The sequence below is a fragment of the Colossoma macropomum genome, unplaced genomic scaffold, assembly GCF_904425465.1.
Source record: "Colossoma macropomum unplaced genomic scaffold, Colossoma_macropomum, whole genome shotgun sequence".
In the NCBI taxonomy this organism is placed as follows: domain Eukaryota; kingdom Metazoa; phylum Chordata; class Actinopteri; order Characiformes; family Serrasalmidae; genus Colossoma; species Colossoma macropomum.
In genome coordinates, this window is record NW_023494790.1 from 16,101,891 (window position 1) to 16,117,416 (window position 15,526).

Genomic DNA, 15,526 nt, shown 5'->3' on the forward strand with positions numbered 1-15,526 from the left:
ATACAGCTTGAACATTCTTGTTACAGTGAAGGCTCTCGATGGAACTGTTGTTAGTTTGCTGCTCGCTGATTCATCCATAGGTTTCACGTGACCACTGTCTAGCATAGTCTGCAACATAGATATTGCTTTAAAAGCCATTTGAAAGCTGTATTTGAACGAGAGGTTGACAATCGTGGAATCTATCATAGCAATATACAATGCGTGAGCAGCTGAGCTTCCTCCTGCACTACTACAGATGGTCTGAAGGGTCAAATTATGAAATGTGTTAAAAGGTTAAAAGAATTAGTAGCGTTAATAATTCATCACGTTAATTCGTTAACTTTGACAGCCCTAATCAGGATACATAACAAGTATTGTGATGTTAAATTTCTGCCAGATCACCCACCCTTAGGAGTAGCTTGAGTGCAAAAGCAAGGCAGGCCTACCTGGTATGTGGAAATGCTTAGGTGCAGCCACGTATGTAGAAGAGGGGGATTTGCCATCGGAGTAGGTGGAGAGGCTGGGGGTACTGCGGCCACTTTCACTACCTCCAGGGGCGAAGGCAAGAGCAGATAAACGGACAGGGGGTGGGGGGGGGTGAGAGAGCAGAGTTATGCTGCATTTGTTTTCAAAGCTTTAATAAAGCCACACTTCATGACCCAACGAGCTAAAAGTAATGAAAGAACCACAGAAACACCTGTGGCCTGTGTGCTACGTTCATCCTCCGACTATTTCTCAACTGGCTTTAGAAGCTTTTCTCTGTTTCTGTTGGATCAGCACAGATTAGATCATTCAGTTATATGGTCACAGTGACCATAGACTAGAAGAATGCAGTGTGACATTAGCAGGCAGGATCATGAAGTAACTAGCACCTTCTAAGCCAAAAGGAGTCATCTACACAAATAGATTTTTATTTTATAAATATTTTAGAACAAGTTACAAGGAGAGTCGAAAAGACAGAGAGAGAGAGAGAGAGAGAGAGAGAGAGAGAGAGGCTTGAAAATATGTGAAATTTGCAGTTGCATGAGCATGAAGAATTAGCTCACTCACAGACACACTGTGTGCTGTATACTTTTGCACTTCACACACACATGCACACACAAAATAGAAAATGCAGTTAGTAAATGGCCACTCAATCTGAGGAAGAAACTCCTCCGCACATCTGGAGGAGGTCAGCTAGTCCCTGGTACAGCAACCGCATACAAATCACAAATGGCAACTGAAGGCAAGCTCTGAGCTCTGTGTGGAGAATGAAGGTTTACTGCTCGAGCTCCAGGCTGCATTAGTCATAAACTTGCTGGGAAAGGATCCTTAAGAGAATTTAAAATTCATTCTTCATAGTCATTGTGAGTGCTGAGCGCTGAGACACAGTACTCTTCGTGTCTTTTTCACTCTGTACTCTGTAATTCTCTCTGCACAGCCTTGAAACCAGTCCAGCATATTTCCTCTCTGTGGTCTTGATACTTTACTGGAAGTCTGTGATCTCTTGACTTACAACGCATTTCATAAACTAATGCAACAAACCATGGGAGGCTGTGAGTTACAGTGATTTCATCACAGTTAAGGTGTTATTAGGCAGTAGACCGTAGGTGCAGAAAGAGATAACAACCAAACAAATTATACTATCATTCTATGAACAACACAATGGCTGTGAGTGAAATGAAGCCCTGCTTCCTCATTAGCATTGTACGATATCGGAGATAGTAAACGCATTCGCTGGGCATGCATGCATTTCCTGAACAGTCAAAACTGAGTGGAGCTACGCTAAGTGGACATATAGTGAAGCAGAAAGTTTACCATTTGGCAAGTGACTTAGCAATTATCCTGCAGAATATACAGATACACATTTAATTCTTGGTCAGTGAGTGCAGTTACTTACAGGTACCAGTCAGTGTTTTTGCTATATGATGAGCAGCAGGTAGTAAATGCATTAGAATCTTTGTTTTTAACTGTACAGTGCTGCTGTTTTTATAGTATTTTGCCAGGGTAAGTTTTGTTTCCAATGGCTCAATGTCCACCGCTAATATTCCTCTTGTTAGTAACAAGCGACTCGCAAGGCACTTTGGTATACATTCAGCTAATGTAGTGATCTATGATATTCAGTACAAGTTATGAATGCATTGCAGGATATTGTAGTTCTGTGAAAATCACACTAGAATTCTGTTTTACGTTTCGCACACAAAGAGAAATATGGCCAACATACATAACATCGCGCTAAAATGCAGACAGGGATTCATATCAGTCACAGCCAATGTCTTTTTAATAACTTGCCACATTAATAATTCAATTGACGTGTGGGTTTTATATATCATAAATTTTTACAACAGCTTTGAGCCTAGCTCAGCTAATTCGAATATACAACTGGAACAATTTATTTTATAATAAGGGAGCAAGCCTAGTTAGCTCAGAAACTTTGAGCGAAAACCGATAATCCAGTTACTGTATGTGGCTCCTCACCCAATAAAGGGTCAACTGTAACAAAAACAGAACATACCAAACATGCACAACTCACTTTCACGCTGTGTTAAAAGGTGGTTAGGCCCAGAATCAAGCGAGGCCAAAGTGTGTGCCACTGCAACTGGCACCCAGACCCCAAATTACAGTTCCTCCACTGTTCCCTTTAATCTACTACTGAGAAGTTCTCTTTCCCTCTCTTTCTTTTTCTCCTGGAGAAACCGCAGAGACAAGATCATAAGTAGCTTTTTTAGGTCTCCCTCCCTTCACATTCAAGAGAAGGAGTGACCCATGACTAGCAAGGTTACTCACAACCTTATAAGTATCAACTTGCCCAAAAAATTCAGACATACGCTTTATACACTTTATGTGCATCTGGAAAGGCGAGCCTGCACGTATCAAAGTTTACATTTGCGGCTTAACTTGCATTCTTGGTGTTAAAGTGTTGGTGGAGCTTACTGAGTGATCCCTTTCCCAGACCTCCTCAACTGATTACACAGTCCCTCTCTGACCACACTCAAGCATGCTTTAGATGAGGTAATCCACACTCCCCCATAGGCAAAGACTCATAGGCCTGAGCTGGTATTAACTGTAATCGGAAACATCAGCTGGCAGAATATCAAAACAACAGTGAATAAATGAGACAGATCAGTCAACAACAAACAACAAGGAGGAAAAACAATAAATAACATAAATGTCCAAACAGGCAGTTTTTTCCACAGTGGGGCAATCCAACATATTTATCACCGTAACAAAGCACAACATTGATAAGCACAAATATCACAATTGTACATCAATACATATGTCCATCTTCAACGTTCCCAAGTGTTTGAGTGTGCAATTAAAATCACTGTTAAAATATAAATATATACATAATATACACAGGATTTCCATGCAACATCACTGAGCATGATGTTAAAACATGAACTCTACAGACACAATAATGGCAAGCAAAAACAAACTGAATGGTCCAAAGGATGAACCTTGGGGTACACCTACAATCTCACAGAACCGGATCACACTGATAGAGATGGTAAAAGAGTGGGACCAGTGGGTCCAGAGGTTTACCGTAGGGAGGCAAATTGAGGTGCAGGCCTGTCCTAGGTTTACTTTCAGAGACTGGTTCCTGTTTGAATTCTGTCTCAATTCCTGTTTAGGGAAGGCGGGCGAAGGACAAGGTAGTAGTTTCATAATTGATTGATTCTTTTTTCCTTATTATTTATCCTTAAATAATGAGAATACATGAAACTTTACGTAATTCTAGATCTCCACTTCTGATATTTCACATTTATAGCAACTCATTAGTGTTGCAGTTCAGCTGTGACAGCAACAGTTCCATGCATGTTGTGGCATTAGTTGGTTTTAGCTAACACACAAGGCCTGCAGGCTGAGTTGTGGTACCTCTGAAGTAGGGGATGTAGTTGTGCTGTTGGAGCATGGCCAGGGTGGTGGGGTTTAAGGGGAGAGCCACACCCCCACTCCCTGCCTGTGGAGTATTTCTACCACCACTGGGCAGTGAAGAGGAGTCCCTGGGACTACAGTGGCCACCATACCTACCCGCAGTGTACACGGGCAGCGAGTTGGAACTTCCGGGTTGTGGGGTGTATCTACTGCTCAGATATTGTTCTGTGCAAGGGGACCAACCAACCAAAGGGGAGAAGGGGAGTAATATGAAGTCAGTGACTATATTATAAATATTTATATATGGGAAATGTCTCTCAATTCCACATTTTCCCTAAACAAGACTTTCTCAGTGCATAGGTACATTATTATGACTCATTATATGTTGCATTTTATTGCATCTAATGATCATCAATACTGCCTGAAATACACACCACATACTTTCAGAAGGGACATGAAACCAAAGAACTAGAGAAATAATATGAGGAAGTAAGAAACTTCTGAAAACATCTAAAAATGTTTTCATGAACACAGTTAAAAGCAATGTGTTAATAAAAATGTGCAATGCTCTTCATGTAAAACAGAAAAAAGAGCATCTAAGACTTTGTTTGTCTCTGTGTGAGTAAGTGTGGGTACCTGGTCTGCTGTATGTTTGGGGTGAGCGAGAGGGGGTGTAGCGGCCATAGCCACCCAAAGAGCTATTGGAGCTGGGGCTTGAGGGTCTCCTCTGACGGGGTGATTTTTCCCCATCTCCCTGGAAAAGACAAACAAACAAAAAATAGACAAGAATATACTGTGATGAAATCTAAAATTGACACAATGACACTAATTTAAAAACATAAATGAACAGGTCTACATGTGATCTGGAGATACATAATAGGTTCTGAACCTAGGAGAGAACCAGATGAACTGAAATTAAATATCCATAACATTCTGTCAATCTCATATCATATGACACAATAACTGATCATGGGACAAAAACTGATCAGTTGTCAATTTTAACACAATCAAGAACAAATGATACAACTGCACTGCACACACAACATGTAAGCACAAGACAAATTTCCCAAAATTAGCACAACTGTATTGATGTCCTCACACTGATACAACACTTAAAGGGGCCTGAGAGATGTGTTCCCCATCAGGTCTCCTTTACTGTACCTCTGTTGGAGTAGGGGTGAGCAACTGGGGTGACTGCAAATGAAGAAAGCAAGCGAGTGAGATGAAGTTAGATGCAGTAGGCCTAATGACGTTATAGACATAAAAAAAAATAAAATAAAAGCACAGGTATACTTTATTTTTAACTATGTATATGTGTGCGCACACGGCTGCTACTTGTCTGCATATTTTTTTGTGTATCTGGAGAATTAACAGCTATGTCCACTAGGGGGCAGGTTAGGGCTAAAACATTCCTGGTTGGCAGATGAAAACCTTCCTTCGCTTCTTCTGATTTTGCACATCAAGGTCAACAATGAACCTAACAACAGACACCACATTTTTTGACCACTGCTCTAAAAGTTTATGCTGGTACACAGAATTCATTTCTGAGGATGTGCACAACCAAACAATGGCAAAATACAAAGGACATCTGTGCGCACACATATGTATAGTTAAATAAAAGTTACATACAAAAATAAAAGTATAACACAGCCTTTAGGAGGTGTAAGCATGGGTTACATAAAAAGCATCAGATCTTGCAGTCAGGGGGAGCATTTTTATTGTTTTGCCATATTCATTTCACAAACGTACTCCATGTGTTGGTTTCCCAACTTTAAACCAACATCCTGAAAACAATTTCTTAGTGAATGCAATGTTTGATGTAGGGAAGGAAGGAATGAACAAATAAGTAAATAAAAAAATAAATCTTTCTTTCTTCGTTTGGCCTATATTTTACATTTTTAAGGTGTAATTCTAAATTTAGATACATACATTTATGTTCTGTTTAGTTTGTCTGAAACATGCATGGAGCATGGATGACAAATACAATGTCCTTGTCAAAGTTCTGTTTACTTTTAAAGGCTTGGAATGGACAGTCCTCCACCAGTGACTCTAAGCATGCTCTATATACTAGCCAACATTTCTGATAATGTGATTTAAAATGCTAGTGTAAAGTGAAATTCTACTAAAATAGTAGTACGTGTTTATTATATTCCTTTGGCGACTTCTCAAACACTACTAAAAACATGACTCATTTTATATTGTGCCTGCAGGCCAGTAAAATATACATTTTTAAATTCCTATTTTGTAGAAATAAGACATCTTACTGAATTATAGTGTGAACACTGTGGGGAGATAAGAGTAATGTAACAGCAGTCTCCTGCAGAAAATGAACCTGTCTGAAGTGTGTCTTCATGTGTAAGTACCTCTCCATAAGTCCTCTCCTCTGCAGGGTAGCTGACATAAGGAGAGTAGGAGAGCATGTCAGGTCTGTCGATGTTATAGATTGCCTTTATTTTAGGAAGAGCCGCAAGGTCCTTATAGTCCAGGAATTCATCACCCAGCTTTGCCTGTGGCAGAAAGAATGAAATACCAATATAAAAATAAACAAACAACTCCAGTCCCTGAACAAAACTTTAATACTCTGTCCTTTTGCTGCCACCTGGTGGCTAGTAAATGTACATGCACTAGAATAACTGACATCTGAAGAAACCGCCCCTCACAATGGGGCACTAAATAAGAGTTTCATGTTAGTGCAAATAAAAGGGCTGCGTACATAGATAACTCTGCTAGGAGATCCAGATGCACTGGAGGCAGGAGCGGAGGTGATGCTCTCAGAGGAGGTCCTGGTCACCTGGAGAGAGAAAGCCAAACAGTGGGTTAATAAAAGTATTTTCTATATATATATATTTTTTACAAGCATTTACTACAAGAGAGCTTAACATTTTTACATAATATATTTAATACTGAACGTATATTACTTCGTTCTCTTTCATGCCATATTGTATCAAAAGCCTGCATTACACATAAATACCGATAAACACTAATAATCAGGTAAATACAAACAACTTTTTACTAAAGAATAGAACATACTGTCGCTGTCATATCAAAACCTGAGAACACTATTTGAAAACACCAGCTGCTCTTTACATTGTGTGAAAACTTCATGACAAATGGACCAATAGAAATAGTCTTTACATGAAAGTTGAAAATGTCAACCAACTTCTCCTATAAATGTACAGTTTCAGAGATACAGTTTTGTTCTGACAGCAACAATATATAATAGGTTTTAATACAAATGTGGGGGGCATTTAGCTACAACAAAATAACTAAAAAAGCACCATTAGCGATATATATTGTCTACAGTCATATGCAAAAGTTTGAACCCCCGGTCAAAAGACATGTGTGGTTTATTGTCTAAGTGAAAATTCTCTTGTAACAAACTTAAATATGGCATTTTAGTGTACTTATTTTCACTTAGAAAATCATGAAACATGTAATGCAACCAGGGGTGTCCAAACTTTTGCATGCGGCTGTACTAAATATAATTTTAGATGTATGAACACTTAAGATAAAATGCATTATTACTTCATCTATTATTAACCCCTTAACAGGCCCAGAGGTTTATTACACACTTCTATAACCTAAGAATAGCTTCATTAGTTTGCACTGAAGTTCCTGTAGTTACTGAATAATAAGCCTTTGTATGAAATAAACCTGCATTGTTAAGGTGTGAATTTACCACCAAGTAAAAGAGGATTTGTAATGAAAATCTGTATTTAACACATGCCTCAGACGGTGAGGTCAAAATCTCAGTTCAGTTTCCTCCATATTATATAGTAGTACATTAGTAGGGCATTAATGGCTAACAGTGATCTTGTTTATTATGTCTACAAAACTATGCACCACTCCATTATAAATACACAGCAGCATCAGTGCAGTGAGAGCCTCGACTTTGGGTCCTGATCACAAGATCAGGTGGGTAGGAGGCAAAAGCGTACGGTGGTCCTGCAGGTCCTGTTCAGACCTCTGTGAGTTTCTATTGAAGCTGAAAGCAGGTTGGGAGAGGAGATAAACCCATGCAGGGAAAGAGGGTTGGGGGTGCACTTCACAAACCTGCTCAGGTACATTGAGACGCAGGTCATTGAGCTGTATCCGCACCTGTTTCTGCAGGAAGAGGGGCATTACAATACAAGGGGATCATATAAGGGGCTTGGCTAATGGCTCTTCTAGCACTTTAGGCTATCAGTAATGCTGTGGGAAAGCTGTGCCCCTGCACCTGCTCAGTCAATAGCTTTTACACTGTTTTGCTCTGTTCTGAGCACCCTACCTTACTCTTCTCCTCCATACGTGCTGCCTGTCTGCAAGGAGGGTGCCAGATGGAAGAACCTGAGAAAGAGAGAAAAGAACAGCATGCAACATGTTTTCCTATATATATATATATATATATATATATATATATATATATATATATGTACATACATACAGCCATGTTTTTTCTTTTGTGCTATTGCCTTAGGTATGCTAAAATGTGCTTATGCAATCAATCCTATTACTACTATTATTACTGCTAGAAGTCCCACATTAGCTGTCCGTTCCTCATTCATGGACTAAATGCACAGAGTTCTGAGGGCCTTAAATGACTCAGCAAATCACTTTCCTTTTCATTTCATCCAGTCAGAATGAAAATGACCAATAACTAACCCAGGACCTGTCAACAGTCCAAAGCAGAGGATAAATGTAGTCTGAAATAGACTGCAGTGCACTCTGTCTGGAATATAAATCTCTGAGTGCAATCAAACAGAGCAGTTCCAGCCTTGCTGCTCCTGGTATAAATTTATTACTAAGGCAAACAGTAGAAATGAAAAAAAAGCTGTGAGATCTAATCACAAAGCTCTTATAAACAGCAATAACAAAGTAAAGATTGTGTAATTCTGTAGAAGCTGTGCTTTTCTATGCATTCAGTTACATACTTCTAATAACATCATTTGTTTTTAATTTTATAATCATTATTAATATGCAGTTACATATTAATTATACAGTTACACAATGAATTACATTTACATTTGAATTGCATTCTGTATTGACACGTCCAAGTCTGGCCTTTCAATCTTAAAGGATGCTTCCTCTCTTCTTCTTATAACCAAAGTGTGGAATTGAATGATGCCTCCAAAAGAACTTTTCCATTTGTTTCAATGTGGTGAGAAATGATTAATTAAGACAAGCCATTTAATGGTGTATATGCCTTGGGCACCTATAAGGGTAATTCCACTGAAGTATCTGGAGGCTGAATGCAGACCTGACTCTTGCTCTGCCCTGTTTACTGATGGTCTGATGTCAGAGAGGTGCTTTATTTTCTCTGGGCTCTCAGCACAACACTAATCACTGCACTAGATAAAACGGCTCTCCGCAGTAATCAAACAGTAATAACAGTTGACACGGCTCTTTATGGCTGTCATAGATTTTCTTTACTCAATTTCTCACAGGATTATTAACAGCAGACTAGAACAGTGTAGAGATAAAGTCATAAATAAAAGGCCAATTACTGCTATGACACAGAATAATATTTTCTGTTAGTATATTAATAATGATGACAGGTCACTGAATAGACTGTAGATGCATAGCCTATTTCGGACTTATCAAGGATCTTCTGAAAGATTCATATTACAATAAATAATCAATCAAAAGAACACATGTAGGCCTATCTGACTGGAACAGAGATAAAAAGTCTTAATCGAAAGCAAAAGCTGAGAAGAATCTAACAAACTGACCACTGCTATTCATGAGAGACCATTTGCTGGGTAAAATGAAGGAAAGCAAACACTTCCATATATGATCTAAGACACTGTAATATCACATGTTACTATTGTGTTTAAAATTAATAAACAGTGATAAGTTAAGAAATAAACCTCTTGGTGGTGACACATTCAAGCACAGTTGACAATGTCCCTGTGAAATCTCTAATATCTGCCTTGGTTGGGAATATTGATGTTGGGCAGTACAATGCATCAGCATGTAGAGCTTTCTGTGTGCAATCATGTTTCTACCACTGTTTAAAAGAAGTGCCATGCTGTCCTTATTGTTGGATGCAGCGCAACAGTTTCTGAGCAAGCATTCATAATTTCGGAACTGAATTCAGATCAATAAGGGCTTATTATTGATTTGTTATTGATAATTGACTTTCATCAGCTTAACAATAAAAGTTGACAGAAGTGTGAAGTATATCCCTAATATTGTGCCTGCTTAATCAAAATGGTAGCTTTCTACAATTTTTTTTGATCTGTTAAATTATATTCTTTACACATACAATAAATATGGTTTCAGAATGAGAATCATATAATTAAAGGAGAAGAGTAAAAGACAGACAATGCAGCTTTCCTGGCTTGAAAAGTCTTAACAGGTCACTTTGTTCTCCAACATTTTTAACATTAATAACATTTATATGTGTTTATAATAGCCTGACTCAGTTAATCTAAGGAACTGGACCGAACCAACACGTTTATAAGAGCTGTATAAAAGACTAGTCCATTTACAGTCCTATTGACATGCACATCAGCACATTCTGACTCTATAACAGTAAACACCCGCTTTATAACGCAGCTAAGTTTATCAATGTATGAGTTTCTCACTGTTTATTAATACCTGTCGCAATCTAAATATCTAACTATGTTTATTTCTGTCCATTTCGCAAGTTTTTGTTTTGGTGTCAAAAAGCTGTCATCACAGAAAAAGCCGTAAAATGTTACAAAAGCCGTGTGAGTCAGCGGAGATATGTAAATGTTTAAATGTCTAAATCTATCCTCTACCACATTTTAATTGCAGTAAGCTTAGGTCAACTAAGACATTAGTGGGACCATGACAACCGAACCAAGCGTATGATAATTTCTTAGTAAGTCTTGTAGTCTTAATCAGACTAATACTGAACTACTGGTGTGCATGTAAACGTAATTATTGTCTACACATAATCTCATCAAGACTTTAATATGAATGATCTAGTCTAGAGACTGATGTATGTTACCTTGCAGGTACATCTCCTCCCCCTCTCCAAACATCTGCTCACAGCGCACACATCTGGCACATGTGGGATGGTAGTGTTTATCTCCAGCCTATGAAACAGAAGATCAAAGTAAGCTAATGGAACAGGAAAATGACACTACAAAACAACAATAGTACATAAGATTCACCATTGAAACGTCAAATGTAAATGAACTGATGTTTATTGTAATATACAAGAACTTGCAATTTTCTGAATGACCTTTATAGCAACTGGATGGACAGCAAATGTGCTGTGGCACGTTCCATGTTTGGCATAAAACTTTAAAAATGAGTTTGTGGAGGGATCCAAAAAAGACATTGTTATGCTGAAATGGAGGACTAGCACAAGAACCTGCAGCAGTGAATTATAAACAGTAGGGGGGGCACTAAAAGAGGATCTGGCACTATATGTCCTCGGTGGTGGATTAAATGCAAATGCTTTCTAACAAATTCCATCACACTCTCTCCGCAGATATGACAGTGCTATAACCAAGCCTAGTGTTAGACACTGAACCTGTGAAGGTTCATACTGATGTTTGATCCCAAATATGGCATAAATGTGATAATAAGTAAAGAAATGACTCCACTGTTTGGTTCAGAGCGCAATCCCAGTTAATTTAACCCCAATTCCAATATAAATTACTGCCAGCCTTCAGTATGGCATAAGATTTGAGAGTCTTTTGGAAGCCATAATTTTATCTTGGTTTCATATTTTTGCTTTTTTATTTTTTATACTATTTTCCTATTACATTGTGTGAACAATTCATGACAAATGGTGCAAGAGAAATTGCATAAAATTACTTAGAATATAATCATATTATATTAACATATATTAAAGTAATGAATGTTTTTTTTTGCTTCTTCTATGAAGTCACCATTTCGAAGACCCAATATTTTACTTTGACAGCAATGATGTATTTAAATAGCGTCAATCTGAGCAGGTGATATTCCGTCGCATGCCTTCTCTTATTACATTCCATGAATCATATGATCCTACTCTCATACTGCAACACAATAGATATTTGAGATACAACAACACATTAGGACTAGTGTCCTTTCGGAAAGCCCCTAGTGTCAGACAGAGAAAACTCCATATCAGAAGACTCTGGTTCACGGGACACTGCTTATAGCCACACTGAACTCAGCTTTTCCTCAACATGCCAATGTTCTACAAATGTATATGTGAAGCATCTCTCACTAGCCATATTCATTTTGACTGTATGGTAATCTGATGTAATTATAAATGTTATCACGGATCCCAATCATGCCCTCCTTTGAAAACAGATAATGTTTCTCCAGGCTAAATGTCATGACATTTCAGGCACAGATACAATTCCCAGCCGGTCCTTCACAATGTAGTCTTCATGAAAAAGAATAAACAAGAGCTACACAAACAAAGTCTAGATCAATAGATATTCCAGGGATTTCACTCTGTTCCTCATTACTTTCTTCCTCTCAACCTGCCACTGTCAGAACCATTAAGTGGTGGTAGTTACAATGAGTGTTAACTTGAATGATCAATTCCACAGTGAATTACACAAAAGCACAAGGCCACTCTGGCTTGTGGTATTGTATAATTCAACGTAATACAGGCCTAAAATATAATAGTCAGTATACCCCCCTCTACTTTTGTGTAACCTTAATGTTACACTTTATGCATCTAATGTAGCTTTTCACATTCACAAAACCTACATATTACACATTTTTTGTAAGTGCTTAAGGCAAACTGTGTTTATAATAAGCACTAAGATGATGAAGTACCAGCCATCTGACTCCTCAGTGCAAAAGAGAGAACCTGAGAAACTGTCTGAGACAATTAGTGGGAAACGTCCTGAACTGTGATGTCACACGGGGTCAGGTGGTCTGATCCAAATGTGGCTTCCTTAAATGCCAGCAGCTGAGGGAGTGCGTCTCCATAGCAACAGTGTGCCACTGTTGATATGTGTGTCAGATTCATTTATTGTGACTGACTGCCTGAGAAACACAAACACGCCCACACACACAGCTATACATGCACACACACACTTTCAAGTTGATTAAAAAACAGACACAACCAAACAAATTAGGGATGCACAATATATCAGCAGCTGATATATTAGCAAATAAATTAGTAAATGTAATAAATATTATCTGTCTGATATTGACATTGGAGACCAACTGATGACTTAGCTCCCTATTTTTAGCTCATGCTTAAATTGACACACATGTGGTCACTAGTGTAGGGGGCCTTTTTTCAATTCTTCTCAACTCACTAAAATGGATAGCATAGTAGCTAACACCACTGCTCCTTACATAGGATGTTTGATTCTCAACACAGGATGCAGGAGCTCTTCGGCAAAACTCCCAATGCCACATTCACCTTCTGTTGTGAATCGCTCTAGATAAGACTGTCCCATGGGGGTGATTTGATTGTGCCCACCCATCTTTATGGCCCACGCAACATGGCTGCTCAGACTTACTTTCAATATTAAAGCCTTATAAATAAACAAAAATTATAAATAACAAAAATGGAAAAAAAAGAAAATGCTCTTCCAAAATACATGACATACTCAAGATTTTTGTCATCAACCAATCAGAAACTGCATTAGCAGTGATACTGCCAAGGCATTTTGGCAATAAACATGTGGAGGACTGTTATGTGGATTTATAGATTGGAAGCATATAATTGGCACAATTATCAACCAGTTTATTAACACTAAAGGCATAAATGTAAGAAATTAGCAGCTTATTAAAGGTATGCTGGGCAGTATTTCTCCTATGTGCAAAGCTATAGACATGAGATTAGCTTTTTTCCATTATGACTTCTTTTTATGTGTTCTGGTCGACTAGCCAGTCATTCTACTGCAATCTGATTCCAACTACAGATGAATGGTGCTTAGCAAATGCAATGTTATGATTTATATTACATTTTTTGTAGACTAACTCATATCGCACTGCCCACAGTAGTGAGATTCAGCCTACCCTCAATTCCGTGGTTCACGTTCAAAATGGCAGTCCTGGTGCCTCTATTGAGAGTGTCTAGCAAATAATGTTGAATATCTACATAAAATGATATAAAAGCTTACAAAATACTTCCATGTCTGATTTTTCTATGCCGTGGCTATGTAAAATTTTTAGTTAAATTTTAGCTTTTCTGATTTTCAACCTGTCTTAAATCTGTTTTAAATCTGTCTCTCTGCTATTCATCTATGGATTATAGTGCAAACTTGTTTTAAAATGCCAAAAGTATTAAACGATTGGCTATTGATTGATTGATTTTATAGGTTTTTTAATTAATATTTTAGGTTTAATATATGTATAGGTTTAAAGTTTTTGTTACATTATTTCATAATATATTAAAATATATTAATATATTAAAATATATTAAAATAGAAGTGTCAGCCACAACATTTATCATTTATTGAATCCATGGCTCTGGCTCCTCCGGATCAGAAACCCATACAGTGAATAGTGTCATATAAGACACATTTCTCTATGATTTCATAGTGTAAGTGAGAGTGGCCTTCAGGTACAACAACAAAGACTACTGAGTAACTAAAGGTCTTATTTACAGCATGAGGTAACCAAATAGCTATTTATGAAAAGAGAAAATGTGCGTGAGAGACAGAGAAAAAGACAGAAAGAGAGACAGAGGAAAAGAAACAGACACAGAGAGAAATGCATTGTCATAATAGTGCTGTATTCAGAGAGATTCTGAATTGGCCGACTGAGAGTTTCTTTGTTAGCCCCTCTCAGCCTCAACCCCAGTGGGAATATAGTGTACCAGTCTGAACCAGACTGAATCACAGCCTGTCTGTGAAACACTCTCATATTCTAGCACATACTGACACACAGGATTTGCCCTTGCCATGACCCAGCCACAAAACCGTGCATCTGACCATTCACTCATTAATATGTCTATTCTTCCATTCACCAGCTGCAGCTATGTGGACCATGACAGGCAGCCCAGTACCTCCAGGACTTTCCCTGTGATGTACTTCTTGCAGTTCTCACACTGGATGCCGTACATCGCGTGGTAGTCCATCTCACAGTATGGAATTCCATCCCTGCACAAAACACACACATTCACAAGTGGAAATGTTAGAGGCCCAGGTATTATAGAAAGATTTGTGCAAAGCTAATTCATGCACTACTTGATTATCAGCTCTTTAGTGAAGAGATTTTTTTATAACTAAAAATATATTTCTGTTCTGTATTTTTATTTGCTGAAAATTCTACTATGTTTATGGCACATTTTAAATGTTGTTTCCTTGCACAAATATATTAAAAATATTATAGGTTTCAGCCACAATATTTCTCATAGGATTTTAAACATAAAACTTTCACGCTAGAAATCACATGATGAAAATCATGTCAATGGTTCCACCTCCTCTACGACTATAGCGCTGCTTTCTCACAGTCTGAAACAGTACAACCTCTAATCGTGTGGTCACATGTACATGTGTTTATGTCAATGGCATCACAACCACGATGACTGTTTTTGCAGTTTAGTCTCCTATATGAACTGTATTGACTGAGGAGTTAATGGAACATTTAGATATTTTCACAGTGTTTACATAGCACTCTTATAAATTATTATATTTTTAATTTTCAGTGATATGACCCCTTCAAAACTGTCTCAACAAAGAGGCGTTATAGGAGGCCCTAAGTGGACTACTGAGCTCATCACTGCTCTGTAGCTCAGGACAGCATGTCCAGAATGTTCCTGTTGAGTCATTAT

At 38.1% G+C, this 15,526-nt stretch overlaps 1 protein-coding gene across 13 annotated transcripts in view; it reads right to left on the reverse strand.

The window, feature by feature from the left end:
* Window positions 1-15,526, reverse strand: part of ablim2 (actin binding LIM protein family, member 2) — a 91,030-nt gene that overhangs the window by 16,283 nt on the left and 59,221 nt on the right. For 4 of the 13 annotated variants that reach the window (XM_036572329.1, XM_036572337.1, XM_036572332.1 and 1 more), the window contains 10 exons: window positions 14,759-14,852; window positions 10,790-10,877; window positions 8,102-8,160; window positions 7,888-7,938; window positions 6,548-6,625; window positions 6,198-6,341; window positions 4,996-5,028; window positions 4,471-4,588; window positions 3,835-4,059; window positions 426-527 (listed from right to left, as the gene is read on the reverse strand). In XM_036572329.1, the coding sequence (XP_036428222.1) occupies window positions 426-527; window positions 3,835-4,059; window positions 4,471-4,588; window positions 4,996-5,028; window positions 6,198-6,341; window positions 6,548-6,625; window positions 7,888-7,938; window positions 8,102-8,160; window positions 10,790-10,877; window positions 14,759-14,852 (992 nt within the window). The remainder of the gene's footprint in view (window positions 1-425; window positions 528-3,834; window positions 4,060-4,470; window positions 4,589-4,995; window positions 5,029-6,197; window positions 6,342-6,547; window positions 6,626-7,887; window positions 7,939-8,101; window positions 8,161-10,789; window positions 10,878-14,758; window positions 14,853-15,526) is intronic. The other 9 variants (XM_036572335.1, XM_036572334.1, XM_036572330.1 and 6 more) reach the window with 8 other exon arrangements.